Here is a 16040-nt window from a genome sequence, read left to right as displayed (position 1 = left end):
AGAGCCAGGCTCTTTTTGGTGTTTAAATTATATAGTAATACACCTCAATAAGGATTATACTACAAAGGGTTCATGAACCAGATATATACATTATATTGTTCAGGGTTCAGTAGGTTAAAGATTAATATTCTTGAATCCTCATAGTGAAACTAAGCGTCTAAATAGCAGATGTAGGTCTGACATGACAAATACATCAAAGTAGGTTCCAACTATTTGAGGGTACTCACCTGGTACAGTGACATGGGCAAACAAAATGCCAGATGAACACTGACAAAAACACTGTGATGGTCATTTAAAATTGAAATATATAAAAATTTATTGAACCACAGAAGGATTTTTGCTTGAAATCTTATAACGAGAATAAGATTGGAAGTGAGGTGGAGGTAGAAGAAGGTAAAGGGAGGACACATGGTGATGGAAGGAGACTTAACTTGGAGTGTTGAGTAGGCAATGCAATTTACAGTTGATGTATTATAGAATTATACACAGTAAATCTATTCATTTTATTAACCAATGTCACCCCAATAAATAGAAAAATAATTATTCTAAGGGAGATAAGCCACACACAAAAGGATAAATGTATGGCCGTGGCCGGTGCAGCTCAGTTGATGGAGTGTTGTCCTGTACACCAAAAGGTGGCATTTTGATTCCTGATCAGGGTACATACCCAGGTTGCTAATTCAAGGTTTAATCCCAGGTTAGGGGACATGTGGAAGGCAACTGGTCAATTGATTGATGTTTCTCTCACACATCTCTCTCTCCCATTCTTCCCACAAAGATCAATTTTTGAAAAGGATAAATGTATGATTTCACTTATATGCAGTTCCTAGAATAATTCATAGAGACAAAAAGTACAATAGAGGTTACCAGGGGCTGGCAGGAAGGAGAAGTGAGGAGTTACTGTCGAATGGTTATAGAATATCTGGAGTGATATCTGAAAATGGTGATGATGGTTGCACAACATGGTGACTGTAATTAATGCCACTTAATGGTACATTTAAAGGTATTTAAGACGGTTAAAATGAAAAAAAAATATTTCTTGAAGTTGCACATTTAGAATCTATTCACGTTTAGTGTGTATCTTTGTATTCATTTGTTAAGGCTGTTGTAACAAGGTACGACAGACTAAGAAGTTTAAAACAACGTTAAATGTATTGTGTCACAGTTCTAGGGGCTAGAAGTCTGAAATCAAGATGTCAGCAAGTGTAGTTCCTCTGCGGGCTCTCAGGGAGAGTCTATTACCTGCCTGTCTCCTAGCTTTTGGTGGGTGACTGGTGACCAATGGAATTCCTTGGCTTGTGACTGTACCCATCCAATCCTCACCTTCACATGCCTTCTTCTAGTGTCCCTCTCTTTTATTTGAATTCTTTATTATTTAAAGAATTACAAAAGTCTCTTTTCCCCCCCATTGACCTCTCCCAGGCTGCCCCCACTCTGCAGCACATGCTTTCACCCCTACTGTCTGTGCCAATTAGTCATGGTTATATGCATGCATACAAGTCCTTTGGTTGATCTCTTTCCCTCTCAACCCTTGCCTTCCCTCATAGGTTGGACAGTCTGTTCCATACTTCCATGACTCTGGGGATTGAGTCCTAAAACCAGGTATATGCCCTTAACCAGAATCAAACTCACAACCCTTCAGTCCACAGGCCAATGTTCTATCCGCTGAGCCACTTTGTTTAGGGCTCTTCTAAAACTTTTATAGTTCCCAGGCCTACATTTAAGTCCTTTATCCATTTTGAGTTTATTTAGAAAAAGGAGGGAAGAGCATACAACGGAGTCAAGATAGCGTCTTTAATAAATAATGTTGGAAAAAATTGGAAAGATACATGCAAAAAAATGAAACTAGACCACTAACTTACACCATACACAAAATTAAACCCAGTGTCTTTTAATATAGTCTTCTCTCTGCATTTAAGTCTCTGTGTTGAAACTTCCCCCTTTTACCTGGGCACTAATTAGATTGGATTAGGACACCCCCAAATAACCTCATTTTAACTTGATTACCTCTGTAAAGACCCAGTTTCTAAATACAGTCATATTCTGAGGTACTGAGGCTTAGGACTTCAACATAGATTTTGGCAGAAATGATTCAACTCACAAGAAATGCATACTATAGTTTTTGTTTTGTTTTGTCTTAATCCAAAAGTTAAATCCAGCACAAAAAGGAATACAAATGAAATTAAGGTCAAGAAGGGCTGCAGAAAGCCTTGAAATGGGGACAGAATACCCATTTCTAAACCAAATGTTAGAATGGTTTGAAATGTGTTAGAATTGAATGTTTTAGAGCTATAAGACACTTTTGAAGACTTTCAACCTCCTCTTATTTTCACATGAAACATTTAGGACTAGTATGTTTAAAAGCCTCCTCTTATTTTCACATGAAATATTTAGGACTAGTAAGTTTAAGGTCACACATTTCAATAGTTAATAGGAGAATTTGGGTTAGAATCTCAGTCACATACCCATCTAACCTCAGTCACATACACGTCTAACTCTCCACAGCCTCAAATTTCACCAATTTTCCTCAAATTATTTCTAAAATATTTAGTAAAACCACATTATCTTAATCCTCATTTGGTATATCTTTATAGTTTATGTAAAGAAAGCTAGATTAAGGGGATTTCAACGCAAAGGTGAAAGTCAGAATGACATTTGTGAAGACATTACTTTCCTTGCCATCTGGCATACACAAGGGTGTCCTACTGAATGGGATCAGAATGAGCTCCTTTTGGAAGCGACCTTTAACAGATCAGGAAACTTTAGGTGAGTCTTCTGTAGAATGTTTAAATAGAGGATTTGAGAATGAATTCTGCACAGCTGGCCAATGAAGGAAATCTAGATAAGTTGTCAACTCCAGGTTTAAAATGAATTTTGCCATCCTTCACATTTCCTTAAAAACGCAATGGAAATTTTGATGAATTAAGAAATAAAATACTTAATAATCAGAGAAGCCTTGTGTTAGCAATGTATCATGATTAGTGTCTTTCTCCCTTTTTTCCTCCCTTCTTTCCTCCTCTGCTTTCTTTTCTTCTTACTTTTTTCTCTTCTGTCTTTCCATGACATTAGTGTTAATGGTTAAAGGGAAATGGTTACAATGTAATAGTTGAATGACATAAATCCTGTATTCCTGTTACATACACTGAGGTAATAAAAAAAAATTGGCAAGGAAACAGATAATGAATAATTCTAATTCCCATATTTCTTATAGAAAGAACACCATCCTTCTGTCTGTTGTGTTTTGTTTGTCTGTTTTGTTTTTAATATATCTTTTATTGATTTCGAAGAGAAAGGGAGAGGGAGGGAGAGATAGAAACATCAATGATGAAAGAGAATTATTGATCGGCTGCCTCCTACACGTCCCCTACTGGAGACTGAGCCTACAACCTGGGCATGTGGGAATTGAACCATGATCTCCTGGTTCATGGGTCAACACTCAACCACTGAGCCACACCAGCTGGGCTATTTGCATATTCTTCATGCAACTAAGGAGATAGAGGCTTTTGGACATCTTGAAAAACTACTCCTCAATGATAAACCAAGAATAATATAAATTTACTGTATATCTAAGAAATGAAAAATATGGAAATTATTTAATATCTTATCATTCTTATTTATTGATACAATGTCCTGTAATTTCAATCATAGACTAACCTGGAGCAGCAGGAAACCTGAATGGTTTCTCTTCTATTATGTCTGTAGGTGCCAATGAATATTTTTTATTTGGAGGGGGGGTGTTGACAGTGATTTAGAATATGTGGCAATGGTTTAAAAAATTATTAATAATTTAGCTGGGAAGTAAAAGAGTGACATAAAAATGCTTCTCTTTTTTATTTTGGGAAGTATAATTGTTATGCATCATGCTCTGCATAATAATATGTTTGGGTTTCAGAAATTTGCACTCCACATCTATTGGGTCGGCAACTAAGTAATTGCGGATTTTTTAAAGAAAATCAAAGACAATTTTTTCATGGAACTATTGATACTTATTCCATTAAACATGTTACATAGTTTTAATTTACTTATAGTCTTCACTTCCCTTCTCCTCTTCTATACTCTGCTGATGCGAGGTCATTATACATTGTTTTCTCACAACGTGTCCTTGTTTCTTCTCCTACTCTGGCCATTGATCTTCTGTGTCTTCCCAGCTAACACAACATGGATGTTTTTATAAAAGATGCTGACATTAATTAAGGGGTTGTTTGTTCTTTACTCACCAGTTCTTTTCAGATTCTTGGTATGTTTTCACGTAGACTTTTACAAGAACCATTTGAGAGGTGGTAATATATATTTGGCATGCATACTTCTTTTCATCCCCCTATTTTTCTGAATTCTATTTGAGGTTGTTTATTTCCCTTTTATTTCTGCGTTGCCTTGTTGTCTTTCAACTTTCCTGTGAGGTCTAGTTTAGAGATTGGACTAGGACACATATTAATTGTAAACTTACCTGGGCACTTTCGGTAGGACAGCTTAGAAGATGGACCTGACCATGTCTTTCTTCAGTTGAACTTAAGTATCAGGCATGGTGGAAAGGAAAGATACAGAACTTTATTTTGGGAACAAGAGAAAATGACTTCTTTGCAGTATTACAGGCCAGAGAGTGAATGTAATAAGCCTTTTCTAAGTGCAGTATTCTATTTACAAAATCATAAGACTTTTATAAATTTCCAGACTGCATTGCATAAACCAAATGTCAACAAAGCAGTGACCTTTCAAATTGCTGGTGCAACAGGGTCCAAGATCAGAGAGCTCAAACTTAAAGCAAACACTGACAAGAAATCCTACAGAAATGACTTCTGTGCTTGGTCAAGTTAACATAATCTGACATATTGTAAAATGGGTTTGGCTTTTTAGGTAGAGAGAGTAGTGTGTAAAGGTTTAGCTGCTTTTGAAAATATAAATCTGGAGATTTGTGATAGTTAGCTTTTGGAGATAAACTATTTTCTAAATTGGAAAGAGAGAGCTTGGGAAAGTTTGGTATACATAAAAATTTTAAAAGATAACCGTGATAATGAGAAAGGTGAAAATGGGGTGGATTGAGTTGGGGTAGAGATGGAAACAGAGTTGGAGGTTTGGGGAAAAGGAAACTACATTGCAAAAACAATAATGAGAGCTGAAACCAGTTTGGCTCAGTGGTAGAGCATCTGTCTGCGGACTGAAGGGTCCCGGGTTCAATTCCGGTCAAGGGCATGTACATTGATTGCGGGCACATCCCTGGTGGGGAGTGTGCAGGAGGCAGCTGGTTGATGTTTCTCTCTCATCGACGTTTCTAGCTCTCTGTCTCTCTCCCTTCCTCTCTGCAAAAAATAAATAAAATATATTTTAAAAAAATAATGAGAGTCTGTATGTAGTTTTATTTTTTAAATTCATTTTATTGGGGTGATATTGGTTAATCAACTTATGTAGGTTTCAGATGTACAGTTCTATAACACATTATCTGTATATTGTATTGTGTGTTCAACACCCCAAGTCAAGTCTCCCATCACCTTTTATTTCCCTAAAGGTAAACCTTCTTCTACCACCCCCTCCTCTCTTTTCCGGCTGGTAATCACCATACTGTTGTCTGTCTGTGAGTTGTTTTTCTTTGCTTAATTCCATTACCTTTTCACCCAGTCCCCCAACCACCTTCCCTCTGACAGCTATTAGTCTATTCTCTGTATCTATGAATTTGTGGTCTTTTTAATGTCTCATTTAAAATATGTAACAGAGGTAATTTAAAAATACACATGAGAAATTTTGAATCAGAGTTCTAATTTTAAAATGTTTTGAACTGTTATTTTCCTATTTCCTATATATGTCTTTATAGGTTTCAGTTTGATTTATTAAAGTGAAGATACTAATTGCTTTGTAACAAAATTCATATATATGTGTATGTTTGCATGTATATACAGAGTGGGGCAAAAATAGGCTTACCAATGGCCCTATAGAAAATCCTAAATAAGAAAGATGTAATATGCAAAAAATTGACCATCACTCCAACACACGAGATTGCTGCCCTCATGTGGTCAAAGATGGACACCCCTATGTGGACACAAGATGACAACCACAAGATAGCCAGCAGGGGAGGGAAGTTGGGGGCAATCAGGCCTGCAAGGGAGGGCAGTTGGGGGTAATCAGGGCGGGGGGGCATTTAGGGGCAATAAGGCTGGTAAGGGAGGATAGTTAGGGGTGACCAGGCCAGCAGAGAAAGGCAGTTAGGGGCAACCAGGCCAGCAAGGGAGGACAGTTAGGGGCAATTGGGTTAACAGGAGGGGAGTTACGCATCAATCAGGTTGACAGGGGAGTGGTTAGGGGGTGATCAAGCTGGCAGGCAGAAGTGGTTAGGGGCAATCAGGCAGGTAGGCAGGCAAGTGGATGGGAGCCAACAATCCTAGATTGTGAGAGGGATGTCCAACTGTCTAACCAGGATCGAGCCCAAATGGACAGTCAGACATCCCTTGAGGGGTCCCAGATTGTAACGGGTGCAAACTGGGCTGGGGGACACACAACACCGTGCATGAATTTTGTGCACCAGGCCTCTAGTAATATAATAATTAATAATTAATAATGTAAGAATAAACTGTTTTATGTACCCACAAATGTAAAACTACTTTTGCCCCACCCTACATATAAAGATTTTTGTCAGTCTCTTCTTAAAATGTCTTCTTTAGAGATGCTTTATTATAAAAACAAAATTGTAGGTTTTTTCCTATGTCTTTAGTTATCTAGTTTGAAATTTCTGTCAACATTTTTATTTTCACTTACATATTTCCATCAATAGTATAAAGTCATAAAAAAGCAGAATTTACCATGTCTACATTTGAATTATTGACTACAGATACATATATGATGATTAATAGTTTCTAAATACTTCGCTTCTTTTATATCTGTATAAATGATTGTAAGGGGATTAAGGAAATGTTTTAGAGATATATCATTATATATAGGATTGTGAAGCACATTCAATTGCTCTCATGTTTAGAGATTTTTGAATTTGATGAATATGTTTCTCTTTCACAGTAAACACATTGTGTATGTGAGCCACCTATTGCCAGAATTTATTGGTTTGAAAGGCTATTGCAACTGGAGGATAGTGCCAGTTAATAAAAGCAAATTGAATCTGCTGAGAGATTAATTCACCAGCTGAAAGAAATACGTTTGCCTTAGAGTCATCAGATATTCTACCCACCAAAATCATTCTTTAGGATAGCATCCCTAATGAGCTTCCTAAACCAATTAAACATAAGCAGGAAGCATCTGTCATCAAAAATGACTATTTTCAGCTAATCAGCTAAAGGCATGTACCACTGCATGGCATTGGGAATACCCTAAAATTTGTTGTTTTTCACTCTATTCTCACTTGTTTACTTCTCAATTTTATGGGTGCAGTGTCTTGCACAGACACTGTAAGTGAGCATATTGCTTTAAAGGTCATAAAGTGCCTCTCTTGCATTATTATTCAGTAGAATAAAATGAGTTCTAATGGGCTTACATGATTTGCTTAAAGGCACACAATGTGTGGCTGGGACTCAAATCATGCCCTTCATTGTAATTGTTCTAGAAATGCACAAGTATCAATCGACTTTCTACCCTTCATGTCAGGGTTCAAGTGTTCAAAATGACATCATTCAAGGTAGTATGAAGATGAAGGAGGGCATTTTTACTCCCTTATGTTTCCTCCTTCAAAGATGGAATCAGCAATACCATTTCCTCCTGGTTATAATGATGATATTAATGAACACTTGCAGTTTGCTAGCAGTTCACATAATTAAACCAAAATAATAATTCACAAAAATCTCTCAAATAAATATTTTCTCCCAAAAAAATATAAGCCCAGAGAAGTCATGTTAAATTCATTTTAAGTTTTGAAAAATTCTTGTGTGTTCTATATTTTATAAATATATTCAATAGATATTCATGTATATGGGGGAAATGAAGAACTGTTTGTAACAGGATGTGGTATGAGTATGTCTGTTGTAATATTACTTATTTTCATGTGACCAATTTATAGAAATTGGCTTCATTATCATTCTATAGTCATTTTGTTGGTGAATATTCCTTTAAATGTGCACATGTGGAAACCCTTTTGTTTTATTAAAGACATATGAGGAGGGCTCCTATTTGATGGAAGTGGTTTCAGAGTAGAATGTTAAATAACACTTGCCTTTTGGGTGAAGCCAAAAGATCTGGGGTCCGGGGTGACTTGAATGTGGTCTCTAGGAGGCATTGAGAGAGGGCTGGTCCTCCCTGAAAGAAAGGGGAGGATTTCATTACCTGATGACCCAAATTCTGAAGCTAAGTTCCCTCCTTACCTTAGAAAAAATAATAATATTTTACACAATTCAATTATTTGAAAAATATGTTTACATATTCATTTTAAAAGGTAATTGGAACTTCCCTTTTCTTTCTAGTTTATAGAAATTAATATGGCAAATATGTATATTTGGGAAAGATTTCTTGATATGATACTTTAATGTCAAATTTTTGTATGAATTCTTAGATGTTTCTAAGTATTCAGGAATAAGATTGTTTTTAATTTATTTCTTATTAAAGATTAAAGAGAAAAATAATTTAGCAAGATTGCAAAACTAAATCTTTACTGCTATTTTTTATCTGACTTTATATTTTCTTTTATCTTAATTCTAAATTATTGCATATTCATGAATGCCAAATTAGAAGTACAGTAAGGTATATACTGAGAACTTGTTAGGAACTAAAACATAGTATGAATGCAAATTTATATGAATGTATATCTTTCAAAACACATACACATTGTATAGTATGTCACTGAATGAATATTGAATCAATCTTCCAGTCAATAAACATAAATCCAAAGTCATTCTAGAACCGTGGTTAGAAAACTGCGACTTGCAAACCACAGGTAGCTTTTTGGCCCCTTGAGTGTGGCTCTTCCACAAAATACCATGGCCTGGGTGAGTCTATTTTGAAGAAGTGGCTTTAGAAGAAGTTTAAGTTTAAAAATGTTGGCTCTCAAAAGAAATTTCAATCATTGTACTGTTGATATTTGGCTCTGTTGACCAATAAGTTTGCCGACCACTGTTCTAGAACATTATGGCCTCCAAAGATTTGGTAAAAGTGAAAGCCCTTTACTGATTTAGATATAAAGGGCATTGAAGACAGGGTAAATATAATAAATTACTTTCAAAGTTAAAATAAATTAATTAAAGCATATTTATTTAGATTCAATATTGTTGAAATGTTTATGGTCATGATGGTGAGTATATGATGATTAAATTATGAGCTTGTCTTTAAGAAGCTTGCCATTTATCAGAAAGTCATAGCATATGCCCAAGAAAGTTAACTGTCAATAAATACTACACACATTTAAAAGATCAGAGAAATATTTGTGGACCGGAAAAATAAGTTATTTGAGTTAAACTTGAAATTAGATATACTGTAATAAGTTGAAGAAGACCTAAGGGGTTTTTCTGTGTGAAGGAAAAATAAAAATTAGAACTTAGGAGAATATAAAACAAACATAAACAAATTGTAGGCTATATATTCATATAATTTCTGTATGAAAAACACAATGCTGTGTGGCTGAATTTGGGTACTGGGGGACAATGGGCAGTGTTTAGACTTAATTTCTTTTAAAACTATATCATATATGGGGAGCTTGACTGCAAGCTAAATTTGAACTTCTTTTTTAGGCTGCATTTCCAAAAGTATGTCACTGGTTGTTGAGTGAGAGGAGGGGTTAATTTGCTTATGTAAATTTGGAAAATGAGACATGAACCTTATCTAAACAAAATTGCTTCCTGTCAAATTCTTCAGGCCATAGTGTGAATTCCTCAAACATTTTATCACTAGGCCTCTTTTTGTGACTAATCTATCTGGACCGATATATATCCTCCAGGAATGTTAGGAACCAGTGGCTTTTTATAGTAAAGAGTCACAAAGAGTGCTAAGGCAGAGAAATGGCATGGCAAAAGTACTGATTAGGGAGAAATAATCTGGTGTTAGTAGATGAGGGAGACTGATATCCATTGCAGAAAAAGGAGTTGGGAAGATTAGTTGTGGTGATGCATTGCTAGTGGAGATGAATGGTTCTACTTTAATATATAAAGTGGTAGAATATGTTTTATATCCAATCCTTACTTAGAAATGAACTACAGGTTAATAAGGGCTATAAACAAAGACAATCTTGTCAGGATGGTTTCCCAGAAAGAGACTATGAAGTCCCATCCTTCTCCCCTCTTTACCAAGCTACAATCTCTCTGACCTATCTCTTTCTTCCTCTCCTTTTCTCTCTGAAATCAATAAAAACATATCTTTAAAAAAAGATGTGAGATGTTGAATACAGATCTTACTGTGAAAATCCTATTATTTTGGTTGATGGGAAATTTATTGGGATTTTTTTTACAAATTAAGTTATATTATAAACTAGAGGCCCAGTGCATGAAATTCTTGCATGGGGGTGGGTCCCTCAGCCTGACCTGCACCTTCTCCAATCTGGGAGCCCTCAGGGAATGTCCTACTGAAGGCTTAGGCCTGCTCCCCATGGTTCTCTGCTCTCTGCATGGCCTGTCTGTTCCACACCATGACAATGGGCAAGCAAGCCCTGCTGGGTGTTGCCTGCTGGCCTGCTTGCCTGCTTACAGGTTGCTCCAGCTATGGCCAAGCAGACCCTGTTTTTTGCTGTCAAGCTGTGAGGCCACCCTCGCCTCCCAAAGCAGCAATGGTCCCAGGAGGCTGCACACTTGGCACCCATTCCTGGGACCCAGGCTTGGCCCCTGCATATGCAAATTAACCTGCCATCTTTGTTGGGTTCATTTGTATACTTACTCCTGATTGGCTGGTGGGCATCACAGAGGTATGGTCAATTTGCATCTTTCTCTTTTATTAGTGTAGATGTGAGAATGAAAATGAATATTTGTGGATGCATAATAATTGAGAAGTAAGAAAATGAGCATTATAGCCGAAACCAGTTTGGCTCAATGGATAGAGCATCGGCTTGGGGACTGAAGGGACCCGGGTTTGATTTTGGTCAAAGGCATGTACCTTGGTTGGGGGCACATCCCCAGTAGGGGGTGTGCAAGAGGCAGCTGGTCGATGACTCTTTCTCATCGATGTTTCTAACTCTCTATCTCTCTCTCTTCCTCTCTGTACAAAATCAATAAAATATATATTTTTAAAAAATTTAAAAAAAAGAAAAAAATGAGCATTGTAAGGCAGAACCTTCATGCAGAGGAGACAGCAGTATTGATCCTACTACAGGGAGATGAGATTATTGGTAGCCTGGCAGCATGGGTCAGATTGATCCTGGATAGAGCTGGATAAGTTAATCATAGTGAACAGCAATTATATCTCTTGCTCAGAGAATTGGAAAAAAAGTGAGAGGCATTGAAAAAGGTAGAGAACCTGAAAGAGAGAGAATAGGTCAAATCCAATAGTATAATCTTTTCAGTCAGGTGTTGTCTTATGGTTATGTTGACATTTTATCCTGAGCAACATGTCAGAGAATCAAGAGAGACCAGAAGAAAACATTGCCCAAGAAGTAAGTAGCAGTTGGAGAGTGTATTCATTTTCTGTTGCTGCATAACAAATTACCACACTTTTAGCAGTTTAAGAAAACTTTTATTTATTAATGCATAGGTCCATAGTTTAGAAGTCCAGATGGGCTCATTGCTCAGGGCTTTCTGCTTAGGGTAGGGGTGTCGAACTCAATCAGAGAAGGGGCCAAAATCTAAAATCCAGCCTAAATCGCGGGCCGAATGGTTTACTGAAAAGTCATAAACTGACAATGTCATAAACTGACAGCGGAGTGCAGTGATGACAGCGCGATGCGGGCCACATTGCAAGGCCTGGCGGGCTGGATTTGGCCCGCGGGCCTTGTGTTTGACACATGTGGCTTAGGGTCTCACAAGTCTCAGGTCAAGTTGTCAGCCACGCTTGAATCAATTGGAAGATAATGGGGAGAGTCTTCCTATAGAATCAGCTAAGTTGTTGGTGCAATTCAGTTGTAGGACTGAAGGCTGACTTCCTTGCAGGCTGTAAAGTGGATCACTGTCAGCAACTAGGGGTGTCGAACTCAATCAGAGAAGGGGCCAAAATCTAAAATCCAGCCTAAATCGCGGGCCGAATGGTTTACTGAACAGTCATAAACTGACAATGTCATAAACTGACAGCGGAGTGCAGTGATGACAGCGCGGTGCGGGCCACATTGCAAGGCCTGGCGGGCTGGATTTGGCCCGCTGGCCTTGTGTTTGACACATCTAGAGGTTGACAGAAGTTCAGTTCCTGGCAGCAGGACTCTTCGCAGAATCTCTCACAGGCCCTCTCACAACATCCAACTTTACACCTGCAAGGCCAACAGCCTGATCGCTAAAGTGCAAACATCCTTCCTCCCTCCCCAAGCTTCAAAGCTCTCTGATTTGTGCTAATAGCCAGGCAAAATTTTCAGCTTTCAAAGAACTCATGTGATTTTAGTAGGTCAACCTATAGTCTCCCTTTTGATGAGCTTAAAGTCAACTGAATAATAACCTTAAATACATTAGCAAATTTCCTTTTGCCATGTAATGTAGTGGATATGGCAATCTATACTAACAAAGGTTAATATGCTAATTAGACCAGATATCTTCCAGATGACCATCTGGACATTCTTCTGAACAAAGCCAAGGTAGCAGGGGTAAGGTAGAGGCAGTTAGGGGCAATCAGGCAGGCCAGTGGTTAGAGGTGATCAGATAGTCAGGCCAGCAGTTGGTGGGGGATCAGGCAGGCAGGCAAATCCCAGATTGAAGTTCTAGATTGCACGAGGGTTGTCTGACTGCTCGTTTAGGCCTGATCAAGGGGTCCTGGATTGGAGAGGGTGCAGGCCAGGCTAAGGGATACCCCCTGTGCACGAATTTCGTGTATTGGGCCTCCAGTCTTCTTCTAAAATAATGAAAGCAGAATATACTAATTAGACCAAATGTCCTTCTTGACATCCTTCCAGACCAAGCGGCTGCTGGCTCGAGGCAGGGGCAGAGGCCATGACAGTGGCAGAGGCAGAGGCCCCTGGATGCCATGGCCAAGGCAGAGGCAGAGGCTGAAGCAGAGGCAGAGGCAGAGGCTGAGGTGGCTGGGGACAAGCCCCTTACTCAAATTTTGCGAATCTGTCCTCTACTGATATTATATTCACAATCCATGGATGAGAGTGGGTCATTTTGGGAACTATTTTACAGTTTTGTCCACCACAGACATTTAAATTAAAATATAGTTTTGTATAGTTCTCTCTTTAAAAAAATGTGAATTTCTGTGTCTTATAGATGTTTCTTAGATTATTTCAGTGATTTATAAAAGAAATGGAAAAAAACAAAAAAGTTTTGTTTAAAAAATGTTATTATCTGCCAAAACTGGTTTGGCTCAGTGGATAGAGCTTCGGCCTGCGGACCGAAAGGTCCCAGGTTCGATTCCGGTCAAGGGCATGTACCTTGGTTGCAGGCACATCCCCAGTAGGGGTGTGCAAGAGGCAGCTGATCAATGTTTCTAACTCTATCCCTCTCTCTTCCTCTCTGTAAAAAAATCAATAAAATATATTTTTAAAAAATGTTATTATCTTTATAAGTCATAATAAATAAATGAATCATTCTCTAACAATTAATATATTTAATTGCTTTCAACCAAAACCAATTTCTTAAAATAGTAAGTTTTTATTTACATGCAATATCTTTCTCTTTACATTTTTTATTTTTTATTTTATTGTTTAAAGTATGTGATTTGTTATAATCTGTATCTCTCCTGCAGGAAGTGTACTAAACAGTAATTGATTTTTGTCTACATCAACTTGACTATAAAGGAAGCCCTCTTTCTAAATTTAATACCTATTAAGAATTTTTGGAAAATGCTGATGTATTGAAATAAATTTTGATAAGAATTAAAAAAATATTGTTGTTTTAGCATTTCATTTTTGTTAGGAAAAATACATTTTAAGGAACTGTAATATTTCAGAATTCATGATCTTTTTTTCTGAAAGCTTATGAATTATCAAAGTGTAGTTGCTTAGTGTAAATGTTCTTTAAGTGCTAAACATTTATCTTGGGTATACGGAAAATATTTCACTTTTTATTTTTCAATATGAATTTATCTCCTTTGGTTGTGCATTTAATTTTTGTCTGATAATCAATATTATTATATAGGGAATCTTTTAGAAGTAACAATTGTAATACTTTCATAAGGTGCCTTGAAAATGTAAATGACCATTAGGTGTTCAGCAGAGGTATTTTTCATTCACAATATAGCAGTACCCTCTAGTGATCATGCCTGGTCATGTGTTCTCCAGAACTGCCTTAGAGGGGTAAGTATCATATATTGGATCATTTTACTCAGCTTTTGTGTTGAGTGAAATAGTTTATTATTTATAGGGTCACCTTTTCTTTAAAGGAGTTCAGACATTTATAATGGTATTCAAAAATATTACCAGCACTCTTGTGCTCTAGGGAAAATAGCTATTCCATCTATTTTTCTCATAAAAATAAATGAAATGCTTGAGAACCAAGAAGTTGGTTAAATTTCTTAACTTACTTGTAGAAATGGAAGTAGCACTTAAGTCTTTTGTTCCAAGGTTTAGTTCTGTGCTATAAGCATTGGGCTGTGTATTTAATCTAAGAACTAAAGCTAAAAGCATATATGTCTAAAATTCTAAATTATTTTAATCTTTTTCTGAAAGAATAGTACTAGTTTAGTAAACAAATTTTTTGAGAAATTTTGGATTGTTGGTTTAAAAACCTGCAGGATATACTGTAATATACTGCAAAGGAAGTTGTGTTGCATTGGAGTTGGATTTGTTGTGCTTACACATTGTTTATTCAGAAACAAAGGGTCCTCTAGCCAAACTCTTCATGAGCAAAAAGACCTGGTTTTATTTGCTTTCCAAAGCTTTATCACAGAACTGATATTCATACCATCGCCCTTTTGGCTGTAAAACCTTGCACATTATTTATTATTATTTCAGTAGTTTTTTACTTTTCTTATACACTTGATTTAGTGCAGTGTCTACATCAAAATAGAGCACCCACCTAAGAACATAATCCTAATTTCTTTTTTTAAGATATATTTTTATTGATTTTTTACAGAGAGGAAGGGAGAGAGATAGCCAGAAACATCAATGAGAGAACATCGATCAGTTGCCTCTTGCACACCACTCACTGGGGATGTGCCAGCAACCAAGGTACATGCCCTTGACCAGAATCGAACCTGGGACCCTTCAGTCCACAGGTCGATGCTCTATCCACTGAGCGAAACCGGCCTCGGCCATAATCCTAATTTCTATAAATGTTCCTGAATAGCATTTTTAAATGATTTGCTCTTAATAAATTTTTAATTCACATTTAGTTGTTACAGGGTAGGTCACCCAAACCCGACAAGTGGGAAGTCCACCTGGGCAGTGGCGGCGGCATGGTGGAGCAGGTCAGCGGGGACTGTGACGATGAAGATGGTTGTGGGGGATCAGGAAGCGGAGAAGTCAAGAGGACACTGAAAATCACAGACTGTAAGTTACGATTCTAGTACTTTTTTTTTTTTAAAGAATCAATTTTGAAATATAGTAAATGATTATTGTTATGAATGTAAAGTAATAATGACTGAGTTTAGAAGCATGCAAGAGGAGTTGAAAATGAAAATGAACCTACTTTTTAGTTATCTAGGACATACATGCTTGGGGTTTTGTCCATTTTTAACTTACGGCTTTAAATGGTGAGAACATTTTTGTAGGCAAAACTAGTGAATGATCGTCCGCTCTGAGAATTAAATGTTTTAAAGTGAGATCATCCTTAGAGCATGATCAAACTAGTAACTAGTATGGTGGATAATAAGTGCATATTGGTGAATAATGTTAAACGGGGATGGCTAAGGCCTATAAGTAAATACTGCATTTTAATATTATCATGCCATAATTTCAAAATATTTTATTTAATAGATTTTCATTATAGTCAAATTGCAAAGAAATTGGTTAACTATATGTTTGTTATAGTAATAAAAAACAAACAAACAACAACAAAAACCCCTTACTTGGATTTAACTCATGAATTTGGTCTTCCAAAAATGCTCACCAATCATTCACT

The 16040-nt window shown here is 37.0% G+C and overlaps 1 protein-coding gene across 3 annotated transcripts in view; it reads left to right on the top strand.

The window, feature by feature from the left end:
* The window catches only part of GPC5 (glypican 5), a 1228272-nt gene that overhangs the window by 606640 nt on the left and 605592 nt on the right, over positions 1 to 16040 (top strand). For 2 of the 3 annotated variants that reach the window (XM_084876722.1, XM_084876724.1), the window contains exon 7: positions 15313 to 15469. In XM_084876722.1, the coding sequence (XP_084732848.1) occupies positions 15313 to 15469 (157 nt within the window). The remainder of the gene's footprint in view (positions 1 to 15312; positions 15470 to 16040) is intronic. The other variant, XM_084876723.1, reaches the window with a different exon arrangement.

The sequence above is a fragment of the Pipistrellus hanaki genome (assembly GCF_964339955.1).
Source record: "Pipistrellus hanaki genome assembly, chromosome: 3".
NCBI classification, from domain to species: domain Eukaryota; kingdom Metazoa; phylum Chordata; class Mammalia; order Chiroptera; family Vespertilionidae; genus Pipistrellus; species Pipistrellus hanaki.
This window is presented reverse-complemented; position numbering and strand designations above follow the sequence as displayed.